Below are 16,620 nucleotides of genomic sequence, written 5' to 3'. Positions count from 1 at the left end.
TATCTAAACAAGATATAGCTAAAGTCAGTTGACAATTTAAATTATTTTCTTCAACAAAGATTATAAATTTAGAAACAGTTTTAAATTTGTATTTCTTTTTTAACTCTATGATTGAGTTAGCGTCATTTTTGTAAATATATTTTAATAGATCGTTTGTTATAATATTTATTTAAATACACATAACGTCACCTCTTTTGCAGCTTTAGTATCGAATGTGACTGATGCCGTAGAGATGCTAATTCAGCACTTTTCCTCGGCGACCGATCAAGCTGAGCTGGCATTCTTGGGAGATTCGAAACAATCCCCGGCCTGCGCTAAAATAGCTCTTAACGCATTATGTCCAGCTTTGTACGCAGTATTCAGAGACGGCCTCAAAGAGAACATAGAGACATCTTTCGGTGCCGTCAATAATTCGGTTTGGCAAATGGTCGAGTCTACTGCTCGACAAGGTATACATTGAACTTTACTCTGCATGTTAAGTCTGTATCGAACTTCTCCAGATGTGTACAAATTATCCTCAACTTAAACGTTTACAGGTCCAATAACAAAGTCTTTGAACGAATTGGTGTTGAGAATCAACAGCGAAGATGCTGTTACAGAAGGATTGGTCAAATTTAATGCATTCATACTGGGTTTGCTCAAGTAAGTTATTGGTATTTTAGATTTTATTTTTATAACACTAAATGTAAAGGCGAGTTTTGAACCATCTAATTTTAAATAGTTAGAGTTCATAGGCATCACAAAGTGTACGTCTCCACTAACTTCGAGAGACTAGATCGAAATCTCAATTAAATCCATACTAATATTAGAGATATGAAAGTGTATTGTTTGTCCTTCTTTCACATTGAAACGGATTAACATCGGTTTTTTTAAAGTGATCGATTTAGCTCAAGAGATTGATTAGATACAGGCTACGTTTTATCCCAAAAAAAAAAAATCTCATTCTCACGGGAAACTACACTGACAGTTTTCCTGGACCACGCGAGCAGCAGCTATTTTTTTATTTATTATGATAGTCTCAATTTGTAATTTTACTTTGTGTAATTAAGTAGTTTAGTTCACGATTTACTTAGTATTTACTTTATTATCCTTTATGAATATGCCTACAACAGCAACTGTCTACCTAGATGACGCACTCACGTGCATATAAAATGTTTTAGCGCGCAGACTGTGGACGCGTGGGTGTCGTACGTTCGAACACGGGAATCAATTCTCGCGAAGCATTACGGGCCAGATTCACTGGTCCTCGCAGGGTGCATCGGGGAGCCTCGCTGCCGAGCCCTCCTGGACACGTTACTGGCGAGCCTCGAGCCGCTCAAACTACTGCCCTTCTCCTTAGATCTCATGTTTGAAATGAGGGAACTCCATCGAAGCTTCAAAAGAATCGAAAACGAAATGCGCGCCGCCAGCAGGGTGAGTTCGAGCACGTTACAACCGCATCTAGCCCGGAAACCTATCTAACCAGTAACCCGTGTCTCCTAGTCGCGCCACATCGGAGCAGACATCGCTTTATTTGCATTTTATTGTTTATTGCATGTGCTTATACAAGCCGAAGGATATATGAATCGGAATATTTATAGCGTTTCGTGCACAGCTTACGTAAAATGCAAATAAAGGCTTGGCTCGAGCGCGCGCGGAACTAAGACCCGTTTCTGACCGGACCAGGCATGATGCATGACGCTAAAAATTTAATGTATTTAACAGCCCACTTCGATTAACCCGCCACTAACACTGAACCAACGGAACTTGCTGAAGTTGGTGCGCTCGATGCAGTCGAGCGGCGTCTCCAGCGACGACTGTCAGACCAGTGTCATCATGAGACACAGGGAGCCGAAGAACAAAGAGCCATCGACTCCCGACTTGCTAAACGATTCGGCAAACGTAAAGACCGCCATTGAAAAGAACAGGCCGCGGTCCTGCGTCAACCCGACCGCTATAGGTCACGACATGTGCCCGAATAACAGCAGAATAGAAATGGAGACGAACCGCCGCTGGTCCGGCGTCCACTTGGGCTCGAAACTGATGCAGGCCTTCGACAGACTAGTGTTCGACGACAGCGACGACTACACAGATAGCTTAGAGACTAACAAACCGTGTCCCAGAGCCCCCGGCGGCGAAGCGAAGGTAACTGGAGACCCGGCTCCGTGTCCGACGCGCGTTGTGCTTTTTCCGTAGTCTTCTTAGAGTTTGCGTACCATTCGCAGGTTGAGTTACAGCTTGAGCTTGCAGCTTCGTTAGTTTTCTAACATATGATTTGCGCGTTTCGCTTCTTTATCGATCCGTGTGTTTACAGATGTGTGTATGTGTGTTTGTGTTTGTGTTTTTTTTTCAATTTATTTTTTTATTTTGTTTAAGTTGATCTCTAACTGAAATTACGGTGCATGTCTTTTTTTGTGTTTTGAATTTTTTACGTTTTTTGAATAATAAAGTATAAAATGTTTGCCACCAATATAATGTCAATAAAATAAAATTAATCCATAACCACGAATCAATTGCAATTTTGATTGAATTCAATTATATTTACTGCTTATATTTACTGGTGGTAGGGTAGGACCTTTTGTGAGTCCGCGCGGGTAGGTACCACCACCCTGCCTATTTCTGCCGTGAAGCAATAATGCGTTTCGGTTTGAAGGGTGGGGCAGCCGTGGTACTTACATGAGACCTTAGAACTAATATCTCAAGGTGGGTGGCGCATTTACGTTGTAGATTTCTATGAGCTCCAGTGACCACTTAACACCAGGTGGGCTGTGAGCTGATCCACCCATCTAAGCAATAAAAAAATACATTAATTAAGAAACGCTGCTAAATGAAATATGGAATATCCAGTTGGACTTCAGCGGTGAGGAACAATGGAGGCCCGGCTCGGCGAGCAGCGGAGGAAGCGGAAACGCGCCCACCGGCAAGTTCCGCCGCCTCCAACTCAAATGGGAGATGCTTAGTAATGCCGAGAGCCCAGTCACGCCTTCCGGTAAGAATTTATAATTGCATTTATTATTTTACTAGCGACCCGCCCTCGCTTCGCTTCAGAAACTGTAATTTATTATTGATTTCTCCACTATTTAATGAATGTTATTATACATATAAACCTTCCTCTTCAATCACTCTATTAAAAAAACCGCATCAAAATCCGTTGCGTAGTTTTAAAGATTTAAGCATACATAGGGATATAGGGACAGAGAAAGCGGCTTTGTTTTATAAGTAGGTATGTAGTAATTTGAGAACCATCGAAAATGAGAATTATCCTTCACGAGATTATAAATCATAATTCAATACAAAATACCTAATTTATTATTTTAATCGTTCATTAATGAGATTATGCACATCGTCATCATTTTAGCAACGAATTTTAATAACAGAAATATTTTTAAAGTAGCAAAAACGATTTTACAACGAATAAAGTAAAACTAATTCAAATTTCACATTAAATTCTATGACACAATGAATTAAATTCAATTAACGGGAAGTGACTCTTAATGTAACATTTCTTGAATATAAAATTTATTAAATAGTTATATCTAGATTTATAAATCACGAGAGTATCCGTACCTCGATTGGTAAAACCTTTGGTGTACTATTTTGTGTATAACACCAAAGCACGAACATTTAAAAAAAAAAAAAAATTTAATAAATAAATTCGTCCTTAACAAAGCTTCACGATCGATTACCACTACGAAGGACTAATATTGTGTAACAAAACAAGAAAAACCAAACTCCCAATACATGATCTAATAAAATTAGTGAAAAAATTACATAAATATTTTTTTTGCAGCTATTTGAATAAAACTTAATTGAAGTTCAATTAAAAACATCGAACTGTTGATGCTAATATCAAATAAGACGCTCCTCCAATTACAAAGACTAGTGGTCCCGCAGTAGTCGAAATTCGACTATAATTAATTGAAATTATAAATTTCAACATTATTATGGTTCTATTGTTACATATTTCGCTAAGACTACACTATAGACAAATACTCGTAATATTAAAGATAAACAATACAAACCTATTCTCAATTTGACTACAGACTTTAAGCAATAACAAAAGTTTGACAATAAACAAAGAGTATGTGTGTGTGTCAAATACATGGTAGTGTGTAATGTATTCTTTATTGATTTAATGTATCTTTTATGCATTATTTAAAAAAAAAAATTAGCATTGTGCACTTCTTCTCTATATTCTCTATAAGTGTGGAAAATTTCATACTCCTCGTATACATACGTATTAAGATATAGATAGATGTCGTGTTTTAAGCGAAATGTCGCAAACGCATACAAAAAACTCATACAGAAAAATTCATTCAAATCGGTCCAGCCGCTTAGGAGGAGTTCAGTGACATGCACACGTAAAGTAGAATTGTCTATAATAACATAAAGAGAACCAAAAAATACAATATAATTCAAAGAAATACACAGCAACTACTCAAACAGTAGTTACTTAAGCATCCTACCGTCGCGTTGCCGCGTTGATTCAACTATTATGTTCGCGTTGTTTTTTTACATTAAACCCAAACAATGTTGTACGTGTGAGTCGATTAAAATTCATAGATTTTTTTATAAAAACAAAGTGACGATTAACGTCATGGCATTTAAAACGATTGACGTAAAACATGAACTACATTTACGTGAATTCATTCCGATTTGCACGCGTACGCTTCGAACTTTGCTGTAGGCAGCGGCTTGGCTTTGCTCCTGGTGTTGCTGATGGTTTTGTTCTCAACAACAAATAAAGGTTTTATTCACCAAAGAAAATCAAATAAGCTCGTAACTTTTTTATTTTTTATTATTGCTAAGATGTTTGGACGAAATCATGACCCACCCCCCTGGTACCTCTTTGCCCATAGCTTCTGTTCTGTATACAATAGTAGTTCTTTACCCTCCTCGGCCCTTCACGTTGCAAAATTATTAAATAATTACTTGTCGGTTATCCAATTTGATGACGCACATGTACTTAAAGCTTTAAAAAAACTAGATCTGAATAAGGGAGCTGGTTCGGATGGCCTTCCTGCAGTATTTGTTTCTAGATGCGCTACAGTACTTGCTCACCCGTTGCGTCTTATATACAACAAATCGTTATTAACCGGTGTTTTCCCAAGCGATTGGAAGCTGGCGTTGATTGTTCCTTTGCATAAGGACGGCCCGAAGGATCTTATCAGGAACTACCGACCTATTTCAATTCTTGCTGTATTTGCAAAGATTTTTGAGCAACTTCTCCACCCGATTTTGGCTTGGCATTTCAAAAATCTAATCAGCCCTCATCAACACGGTTTCACAAAGTCTAGATCTACGTCAACAAACCTGACATCTTTCATTAACGAAATTGCCGTTGAGGTCGACAGGCGCTCGGCTGTTGATGCTGTGTACACCGATTTTAGCAAAGCGTTTGATCGCGTGAATCACAGGATCCTTTTGCAGAAGCTCTCTGATAACGGCATCGCTGAGCCATTGCTGAGCTGGTGTTCATCATATCTCTCGGCCCGGCAATCAATGGTCGTAGCATCGGGTTTTTTTTCTGACCCTTTCTCGACACCCTCTGGCGTGCCACAGGGATCCCATCTCGGTCCTCTATTTTTTAATATATTTATAAATGACATTGGTGATTGCTTTCACCACTGCAGACATTATCTGTTTGCGGATGATTTGAAGATTTTCAGGGTTGTAAATTGTGCGTCGGATGTGATATTCCTGCAGAACGACATTGACCGCCTGGTTTCATGGTGTTCACGCAACAATATGGACCTCAATCCGGCCAAATGCTATACAATTCATTTTTCCAGAAGAAAAACTAGAACTTACTACAACTACACTATAAACCATAGCATCATAAAAGAGGTCGATAGTATTAGGGATCTCGGCGTAGAAGTCGACAGAGAATTAAGATTTCACGTCCATATTGAGAAGATCTGCTCGAAGGCTTTCAAGTCCCTCGGCTTTGTTTTGCGGAACAGCAGGGACTTTACTAGACCGGAAACAAAAATATTGCTATACAACTCTTACGTTCGTAGCACCCTGGAGTACTGCAGTGTCACTTGGAACCCTTTTTACGACGTGTACAAAAAGAAGTTAGAGAGGGTCCAGAAGCGTTTTCTGTGGCACCTTGCTTTCTCCTGCAATGTTGCTAGAACCATTCAGAGTTACCCGGCGAGGTTAAAGTATTTCCACATGAGCTCTCTTTCGGAGCGGAGACGCACTCTCGATCTATTGTTCCTGCATAAACTTGTTAACGGAGAATACGATACCCCTGATCTCTTATCTCTTCTGAACTTTAACGTGCCGCTGACGTCGACAAGGGCTTCGAAGTTGATGGTGTTCAGGGTTCCCAGATTCTACACCAACCTAGGTAAGAACGCGCCTCTCAGCAGACTAGTTGGGGAATTAAATAATTTACATAACAAGTATTCTCTGGACGTTTTTGCTGGCACTGTTGACAGTTTTAGACGAGAAGTCTACAGCCTTGCTCAATGAGTTTTTTTTCAATTAAGTAATAGTATATTTGGTAGTGAATGTGTAATAATGTAGGGTCTTCATGTAATGTTATATATAGTTTTTCTTTGTTTTTTATATAATGAACCGCTTTTTTTATGCATGCAGTCGGTACCTGTAATTGTGTTAGCATTTAGTGTGAAATCAATGTATATGATACCTGTAATGTTCTGTGCTGATGTATAACATGTTGGTACCCAATAAATAAAATAAAATAAAATAAAATAAAGTAATAAGTGGTCACCGGAGCCAATAGACATCGTCGACGTCAATAACACCGACCAGCTTGGGACATGAATTTTAAGGCTCAGTTTTTAAAGTAAAAAGGCTGCCCCACCTTTCAGAACGTGGTGGTGAGTACCTACCCGTGCGGACTCACAACACGTCCTACCACCAGTAACTACGCAAATCATAATTTTGCAGGTTTGATTTTTGTTACACAATGTTATTCCTTCACCGTGGAAGTCAATCGAAATGAACATTTCCGTCCTATCCTTTAGGCCACAATTACTTCGCGTTCCTAATTATTGCAACGTATAAAATACAAAAGTAATATTCATAGAGGAAACAGACAGGTACAAATACGTCTACGTTAGCAGCATAATGGTAAGTACACGTTGTTAATGATGACGTCACGTTCGTTCCCAGGAGAGACTTCCCCTGCCGCGGCCCGAGGCTCGAAGATCCCGCGTCCGGTGTCGTCGCCCGTGCGGCCTCAGGCCCCCCCACTGCAATCTCCCGCCAAGAACACGCATCGGTCAGTGATTTACTATTGTTGTTCTATAGGTTTAAAAAAACCTAAAAAAAAAAAAATTTAAAAGAAAATCTAATGTTTAAAAAAAAAGACATGCCCGCTGAGTTTCTTGCCAGTTCTTCTCAGGACGGAGGCTAGTTTTTGTGAATTGGCGGTAGTTCTTTTTGACGTTCAACAATTGTTTACATTCATTTATGTTGAATAAAAAAAAATTGATTTGATTTGATTTAGAATAAGTCTGTCACTTAACATTTGACATACGAGGCTAAAAACTTAGTTTAATACTTCCTGTTTTTATTTTTTTTATTTTAGCAGGTACAGCCAAACCGCTGCTTGCCACTAATAGAAACGTTAGGAATTATCTGATAAAGATATTATGTGGAACTCCAATTTGCTTGTTTGTAGTAGGTCATGACGTCAAACGATTTCTCGGGAAAATCGTGACATATGAACAGTATTATTATTTCTGTCCCGTTATTATCGTTACGTTATTATTCAGGAGAACAAAGCTATTTCAGAAATTTAATACAAGAAACATCCAATGGGGTTTTTCAGTGCGAGGTGTTTCTGACATTAACGAGTACAAAATTGAAAGACTAAATGTTTAACATACAGGGTGTGAGGAAACGAAGACAGAAGCTAGTGTTAGTGTTACTGATACGATTACACTTAAAAGAAAATATCCAATCGAAACATTTCGCTAAACTAATGTTTTTGGAATTTCAACGGACTCGTGATTGTGCCATCGAAATTGTTCTTAAAATTCATTTCATCGATCTATTAATTCCTTCGTACCAGCGGCACTGGCTAGCACCTGTTTTCGCTTTCGGGAACGATTCCAAAACACCCCCCGTATTAGAGTGACTAAGAGTTCTAAAGATATATTTACAACATTCGTAATAAAATACATTTGCTTTTCAAATATTTTAATGCGAGGTCAAAGTCGTTAATCTTCTAAAATTGTCTCATTGTTTTAGTTTCGATTTAAGAACTTTATTCACTGTCAAATATATAGCGTATTTTTAATTGTTGGCGCGAATAAGCAGACGTGAATAGTCTATCTAGTTCTTCCTTGGTTTTAGCAACTCTACATCTTATAAATTTCATCGCAATTAGTTACTCTATAATATGAGATTGTCTTATGACCGTGATTTCCAATTCTGTTCTTCCTCGTTACTGAGTATCTTTACTTACAGAAACCAATGTGCAGATTAATAGAGTTTCTCTGTGTTGCTATATAAGAGCTGTATCTAGTCGGCAATCAAACAATCATGTTGGTAGGCGTTGACCATGACTTCGGTGGTCTATTGCCTAAACAAACAACTATAACATACTTAAAGCTAGACCCTGATCTCCTAGATACAGTGAATTAAACCAATCAATAAAAAGACTAGCCAAATATAATGAATATAATGAATAGCTTTTCATTAACCGAGAGATAGAATGTTTATGCAACTGTTGAGTTTACCTGATGTAGCCCACTGTGTTTCTCGCCGGATCTTTTCAATGGGTCACGATTCCGATATGGTGAAAGGATCAGCGAGACGCTGCTATTACTAGGGTAGATGTTAGTAAAGTCTCCCGTAAGTTCGTCTACACATCGGTAGTGTAACCCTTTGAGATTACTAGCAGTAGGCAGACAAAAAGAATGTAATGAAGATTGAATAAAACAAAATATTCACAACAGTGAGTGAACAACCTAGGGTAAGCACGTCAAGGCAAAAAAACATACAAGCGATCCAGAAAGATCGCTTGTATGTTTTTTTCCCTACCTATGCTGATAGCCTTGAGAGGTTATATCTATAGCGTGTAGGTGAGCTGTCGGGGCTCAAACCGGAGGTGTTGCTAACACTGGCCCTAGCAAAAGCAGTGCTTCGCAGAATCTACCACCGGATCGGAAACGTGACGCACTGAGAAGATCCGACGAGAAACTCAGTGGGCTGTGTCTATGGGTTAATTTTCTCGCGAAGCCCTTCGTCGCAAGCGATGGGTTCGGCAAGGACGGTGAGCGGTGCTTGTATGACTGATACAAACATGCACTGTGTGTGTCCCAGCTCGTAGTTCTCTTGCAATATGTCATCCGACAGTCTGGCTTTATACAAATAAACGGCAGAGTCACGACTATTCATCTGGTCATTTTCTTTAAAGGGGCATCCCGGTACCAGTACGCAAGGGTACCTCACCGACCACTGCGACCACACAACGTCCCGCCAGCTCACGCACGAATACGACCAACAAAAAACCCTCACAAACCGTCAACAGGTAATTCCTTAGACTGTTTTTTTTTTAATAAAACTTCTTGACATTCGACGCACAATGTCTAGTTTCGAATTCAAATTTGTCCTGTAACTTATAGATATCAATATGTCGTAACTTTTAGATTGAGATTTCATTAAATATTTTTTTGAGATTATAGTAGTATTGAGAGCCGAAAAAAATTACATACATACATACATGAAATATGAATCCAATAGTTGTATACTAAAAGTATATAATCTTTATTTCTGGTGTCAAAATTTATGCTTAAAAAACAATTTCTCAATGTACCTACGGCTTATAATAATTTTTAATAAGGTTACGGTTTCTATTATTATATAGTTTGGGATTATAAAATATTAAAATATGCTTTAGCGTTACAATTGTAGTTGATTATAAGGGTACATATTATGTGTTACAATCATTTGATATCTTAGTTTAAACCACTCAAGGTGTTGGTGTGCACTTCTCTAGTGAATAGAAGGTGTAATAAAATTTATCTAATTATATACAGTGCAACCTTAATATAACGAACCTCAATATAACGACGTCCTCGATTTAACAAAGTCTTCGTTATCCCCTTTAATTGTCCATAAGAGTCTATGCAAAATATACCTTTATATTGCGAAGATTTCTAGCGAAAAACCTCTTTATAACGAATTTTCAACTATTAAAGAAAGTGTAAACACCTCAAATTAGTATGTGAATTAGTCTCGATAGGTTTGAGAAAAATTGCAACCTACCTAATTGTTTTTAAATATAAAATACATACAGTAATTTGATTAAAAGTGTTATCATTATTAGTAGAAGTTGTTCGCTGTATCAAGATGAACACATACTGTTGAGGTGAATAAAACTATTTTTATCTCTATAACAAATGCTAAACCAACATAACCTTAATATATCAAACCTCAGTTTACTAAATTACTTGATATAAAGAATATTTACTTGTTCACTTCCGATTTGTTATATCAACGTTGCACTGTATTTAAAATCAATATCGAATTAATTTATGTATTTACATATTTTTTTTAAGTTCTAGAACCTCACCAATGGTTTTTTATATTTGGTTTTTATGTTGCACAATCCAGAATTATACCGCACACGAAGAGACCCAATGCGATGACAGATGGAACGAAAGACGTTAAAAACGTGACAAACTCTAAGAGATCGCCGTATGTACACATAGATGGGATCTAACATTACTGACCACAATAAACCCGCTCGTGTCCTTATTTAAATCTGTTGTCATTAACCGTTTGTCTAATAAATCAGTGATTCTCAACCTTTTGAATGAGAGTGAAATTTTACGATGCGCGCGCACCGTGACACAAAATTAACAGAATGAAGTTGCCCACTAAATCGCTCATTACAATACGACCGACGTAACTTGGCGAGTCTGAATATAGCCGCAGGTGAACTTTCCGAACCGTACCGAGAATTACCGAATTTATACGATGTCAAGAAAAGGGATGTCCAATATGCGTGTTTGAGGATGTTGTTTAATCGATTTTTTTTGCAAATTGATTAAAATTTAAATAAATAAAAAAGAAATAAATTTAATAAAAGTAAAGTATAACTTCTTACGCGCGTACATAAGTACACGCACCCTTTTTCCGCAAAGACGGAGTAAAGTTTAAAAGTTAAATAACTGGAGTATCCGAAACGTCGAACAACGTTACGTTACGTACGTTAAGCTTAAAAAAGTTTGTTAACCGATAAGAACAATCCGTGAAATAGTATGGTAATAATTTTGAATGTAAAATTTGGTGGCGCCCAAATTAGTCCGTCACAGTGGTTGAGAATCACTGGTCCGATTGCATAAAAGCATGATCTGCATGAAACGTTTCGTATTAACTGTACATTTTAACGATGAAGTGCTTAATCTTACCAGACACTTGGATATTAATATTATTAACTATGTTTTTTTTAATTATGACATTTTCGCAGATACACTCACTCTGATACCTATATTAAATTGATTAATTTTAAAATAATCTCAATTTTAGTCTGATAAAGAAGTCATATTTTTGGCGCTCCTAATTTATTGCTATGTTAAGTCGCTATCAAAACCCACTCGTTTCAAGTTTCAATAAATTTCAATTCAAGGGTTTAAATTTTCTAAAAAATATTTGTGCAATCGATAACTGCCAGAACGTGCTAGAAATATTAATTATTATTGTCCCCCAGTATCGAATCGAACGACAGTTGCATAACTACACACGCACTGGACTTGTAGTTTTAAATATTTAAAGCTAGATTTACGGCTATATTTTATGTGCTTGGGGAGCGGTTTATCTAAAATATGCTCACTCCGTAAATTTTTCAGAAATCCTAATTAGGTACTTATATGAAATAGGTACCTATTTTTATTAATAACCTGAAATATGTTTTTTCTTTGTTTAGTAAATATGTATTATTATTATTATCATTCATTTAAAACACAAAGCGTTTGCATTCTTTTTTTTTTTAATTCAATAACATATGAAAATGAGATGAAATCTGGACTGCACTAAACTTTCTAGGCCACGGATACAAGCCGTATTGTAACATATATTATTATGTAAAATCATAATAAGATCCACAATACTGTGAACATTCCAGAACGTCTCGCGTGGACGGCGCGTGGCCAGGCGGCGCCGCCCCGCGCCCCGCGTCCCTCCCGTACGGCCGCCCCGCGCCGCCCCCCGCACCCCGCCGCGCCGCCTCCTCCTCCGCCACGCGCCCGAGCGCCAACACCTCACACCACAAGAACAAGTAAGTTCCACGTGCACCACGTACTACTAAAGCTGCTTTCAGACTACGCTATACAATAATGCCATATAGTATAGCAACGTATACTTAACTAATAATTTAATGTACAGTACAGTGTGAAGGTGTCCATAACAATGTATGGTGTGCGATATTGTTGTGCTATGAGCTATATACTATGTATATTATAGCGTAGTCTGAAAGCAGTTTAATGCCCTCCGAGACAAGAGAAGATCTCCCTTCGCTCTCATTACTATGATAATCATTTATTCCCATGATAAATTCCAAAAATTCAAAGAAACAAGAAGATTCCATGGCATTAACAAAAAAAAAATACCAATATTTGTGTGATTTTCAGTTTTAAATTAGCCTTTAATATTTAAGGTATTCGAGAATAAGTACCATGTTATGGTAATAGTTTTACTACGAGAACATTCTACCACAAAAATACTGTCAAACCGAAAACTCGTAAAATTATTATTAATTTCTAAATACAGATCTGCGAATGTAGTTTCTTTTGCCCACCTACATATATAGCAGTAGCCTTGATGGGAATTCTGGCTCCACACACAGGCTGTCAGAGAAAATTTGAATCGCGAATCATTAGGAAGATGTAAAACCCAGTGGGTTATGTTACAAGTCGAACTCTTCGTCGCATTCAACGGTGACCAACGGTCTACGTTAACACGATCCGGAATCAAGAAAGATTCCAACACAAACATACCAAGGCGAACGCTTTCATATCGCTATCAATAGATGGCGTTTTGAACTAAAAAAATCAATCCATAGACAACGCGTAACTTTTAAAGACAATTTGAATAGGGCTGCTACTGGTCATTGACAACCGTAGTTAAAATAAGTTGTGTCGATACTAAAAGGTCACGGCGCGCTGTCTCTACCTCTGCAACTAGAACTCGTGGTGGCACAGCCCTAAAGGTGGACAAGTAAGTCTGATTGTTAACTCGGGGAACTATAATCGAAATCTATAGGGTGTTTGGCGATCACTCCCGAATCTAAAACCTTGATAATACACGACCGCATTTAAACTTAAGATTTTATAATATATTTTTAGGAATTTAATACTCTGCGAATCCGGAATGTAGAGCGTACAAAACTTGAAGTACAACGAGCGCATTCGATAAACATCATTTAAAAAAAAAACTGATAATCTAATTGAATCCCGCTGCGGTTTTAAAATTATATCATGGATTTTTGCTACATTTGCATTATTTTCGGGAGAGCTACCCTTACACCCTAATGCACTAAACACGAGTACACTTGTAGAGTAGAAGTATACACGCCTTGAACGAGCATGCCAAGGGAATCGGTGCTGGAAGAATCGCCTCGCGCTTACAGCTCTCACTGCAAACAAATCTCTTATATACTAGTAGAATGGTTGTGGTAAATCTCTCTTCGGTATAACGCACACTAACCAACCAGTTCAATTCACACCTGATACGGTGACCAGGAATATCTGTTACAGATACGTGAGGACGTTATGGCATCGGTTGCCATCTGACTCCGGTCACCTAGCTTTCAACGAGGGCGAACGTCTCCGGCTAGTCTTGGAGGTAGACGACCAGTACTTACTCTGCTGCAGGGGTGATCAAAAGGGTCTGGTACCCAGGGATGCTGTGCTCTTAGAGGATTTCTGATATTGGCCTCCTGATCACGAATGGGAGCCGTGTTGGCGACCGTTACGCATGAACTTCAATGCGAGAAAGTAATTTAACGTGAAGTGTGTTGCGTTTTGACGCTCAATACTTATGGTCGGTTGGTTCTGAGTGATAACGTGCAATAGTTCATGAATGTGATATGAAAATGGAACTTTATTACGTTGTGTTTAGGTCGAAGTAACGCGTCCAGTGCGAATAGTGGGTGAACTCAGAGAATGTTCAAAGACTGTAAATATTTAATACCTTAATGTCACATTTAATTCGTTCGATTTTTGTCTACTCTATTCTTGTGTAATTTATTTAATTTTGTTGTTTCCTTGTCTCTCGATATCGAACATAATCTCAACATCACTTAAGCGAAGTCTCGTGTTTATGAATTGTAGTAAAGTCTAGTCTTACGATAAGGTTCGACAAACCCTTAACTAACTGTATATAAATATATAGGATACAAAAGTTGCAGATACATTCACGGGCGATGTTGAAAGCGTTCCCAACTGGCGGTTCGGAATCATTAGCAGGTAATTGTTTGTCTCGATAATATGTGATATAGAATACGTACTATATACGTGTTGTTATAGCGACAAAATCTCATATAACGAATAAATATTAGTGTATTTAAATTAGTGAATCATTATGGCCGCCGAGAGAAAGACATTTAATAAAAAAATGTATTCGATGTTTGATATGTTAAATCGATGTCTAATCATAAACGATAATGTTAAAATAATTGAATATTGTAAAATATATTAATGTGTAAACAAATTACTTCATAGTTGAAAATGTTTAGGGAAAATATAAATATGATATTGTGCTATTATTTGCAATTAACCGTTGCAACAAACAATGTTTAGTTTCAAACGAATCAGATATATTCGATACGATCATCATGTAGTTATCCACGGATCGTATTAACGTCTGTACTTGGTAACTGCATGCAGCCAATCCAAGCTGCCTTCCTCAAAAATCTGGTAAAGGCGGAAAACAGGGATTTGTGAACTATTTAATATTTCTTCTTTACTAATGGCATGGCCTCCACCTATGTACCTTTCCTGATGCTTACCACAAAATCCAAGGACAAAGCGGTGTTGGGCTTAACATTCTATTATACCTAACTGCATGCACCCATCCAACACACCATCCTCCTTCTCATCACTGTACTTTTCAGAACGACAAACGAATACTTATTCGTATCTTAGTCGATCTGCCGCCGCACATCCATTAAACAGATTTTTATCTGAAACTAAGTCTGGTTTTATTGTGATATAATAGCCATATCATAGCTTCCGGGAAGCGAAGATAAAATGATATTTTTGGTATTTATCGTATTGCATTGCTCAAATCGTTTACGCAAAGCTGTATCGTATGGTATTATATTGAAAGCTTAATGAATTTTAATACTCATTCATTATCCATTTATCTATGTAAATTTTTGTATTTATATTTACAATTAAATTAAACGTTTTAGATATCGATGATGTAATGAAGCACGAAACAGTTCCTCTCGTAGTTGGACGTGCTCGTCGAGTATTATAATCAAAATGTAACCGTATCTTTTTAGTATTGCTTTCTCAAAGCGGCCCTTTTTTACTTGCCAACTGCGTTCTACCAACAAAGAATGAAAGAGGCTCCACGACTCGATAAATCTCAATAAAATTAATTTGGACGTAAGTTGACACAAATTAGAACCATAACTATCAAAAATAATACAATAAATTAGTATTAGCGACTGGATTCGTAGTTAAAATTTAGCTTAATTCTCTGGATGAGAAACCTTAATGACATTTGTATAAAACAATAATCGTATTCATTATCATTAAATCGCTTTGTGACTGAATGATGTGATGTGGCCTTTGTATGTATTAAAATTATGAAACATTATAATGTGTGTGCTTGTTGCATTAGTCAAAGTAATCATTATGTCGTCTAAATAAACTAGTAATATAGTCGATGCTTCCACAAATTTATTTATGATAGCCGTTAAAGTATTAAAATGCCTTAATCAACCATTTGTGTAAAATATAGAATGGATACGCAGCTTTGCGATCGCTAGACAGTTGACACATTGTCGCTTCTGCAAAATAGCTCTCGCCAATATGTACTTGGCAGTAACCTTAAGCGAGGTCGATAGTAGTAGTAAGTTTTTATCGACAGTTTATATTATTGAATCATGTTGAACAGGTTTTTATATAATGACATCCTGCGCGTTCTTAAGTTTGTTAGATGTGGTGAGCCAGTTGTCCTTATAGGTACAAAAGGTTGTTAATTTTATCGATTTTCTTTCGTACGTAAGATTTTTTTTATTTATATTTTAAAGATTGGGATCAATGAGTTGAATTTGAGTTTAAAACTTTATTTTCTTAAAAAAATAAACGTAAATATAATGAAAAAAAGAGGCTTTCGTCATGACACGAAGCGCAACGAACGACTGAGAATGAAATTCCGAATATTTAAATTTAAGTTTATTTCGAAAAATCAAAATATTAATAATGATTTATATGTATTGTATGTATTTATTTCGCTTAGACATTTTTTTTGTCGAATATGTATGTATTGTTATATTTTATTTATGTTAAGTGCCATAATTTAATGAATTAACAATCGATAAAATATTGTAATGCATAACCATGTACACCAATTGAAATATATTATATCAAAATATGGTTGTTTCATTTTTACTCCAATGGTACTAATGAAAATATGTAGTAC

At 37.0% G+C, this 16,620-nt stretch overlaps 1 protein-coding gene across 23 annotated transcripts in view; it reads left to right on the top strand.

Annotated features, from left to right (window-relative positions):
• LOC114239565 (uncharacterized) overlaps positions 1–16,570 on the top strand; it is a 97,248-nt gene extending 80,678 nt beyond the window's left edge. For 11 of the 23 annotated variants that reach the window (XM_089728294.1, XM_089728293.1, XM_089728287.1 and 8 more), the window contains 11 exons: positions 201–449; positions 537–642; positions 1,161–1,413; positions 1,705–2,124; positions 2,827–2,968; positions 7,126–7,234; positions 9,380–9,493; positions 10,579–10,662; positions 12,092–12,244; positions 13,117–13,182; positions 13,722–16,570. In XM_089728294.1, the coding sequence (XP_089584420.1) occupies positions 201–449; positions 537–642; positions 1,161–1,413; positions 1,705–2,124; positions 2,827–2,968; positions 7,126–7,234; positions 9,380–9,493; positions 10,579–10,662; positions 12,092–12,244; positions 13,117–13,182; positions 13,722–13,893 (1,868 nt within the window). In that variant the 3' untranslated portion in view covers positions 13,894–16,570. The remainder of the gene's footprint in view (positions 1–200; positions 450–536; positions 643–1,160; positions 1,414–1,704; positions 2,125–2,826; positions 2,969–7,125; positions 7,235–9,379; positions 9,494–10,578; positions 10,663–12,091; positions 12,245–13,116; positions 13,183–13,721) is intronic. The other 12 variants (XM_089728288.1, XM_089728310.1, XM_089728289.1 and 9 more) reach the window with 7 other exon arrangements.
• The last annotated feature ends 50 nt before the right edge of the window (positions 16,571–16,620 follow it).

The sequence above is a fragment of the Bombyx mandarina genome, chromosome 06 (assembly GCF_030267445.1).
Source record: "Bombyx mandarina strain Sakado chromosome 06, ASM3026744v2".
Lineage (NCBI taxonomy): Eukaryota > Metazoa > Arthropoda > Insecta > Lepidoptera > Bombycidae > Bombyx > Bombyx mandarina.
Note: the sequence above shows the minus strand (reverse complement) of the source record. Positions and strands in the feature narration are given on the sequence as shown.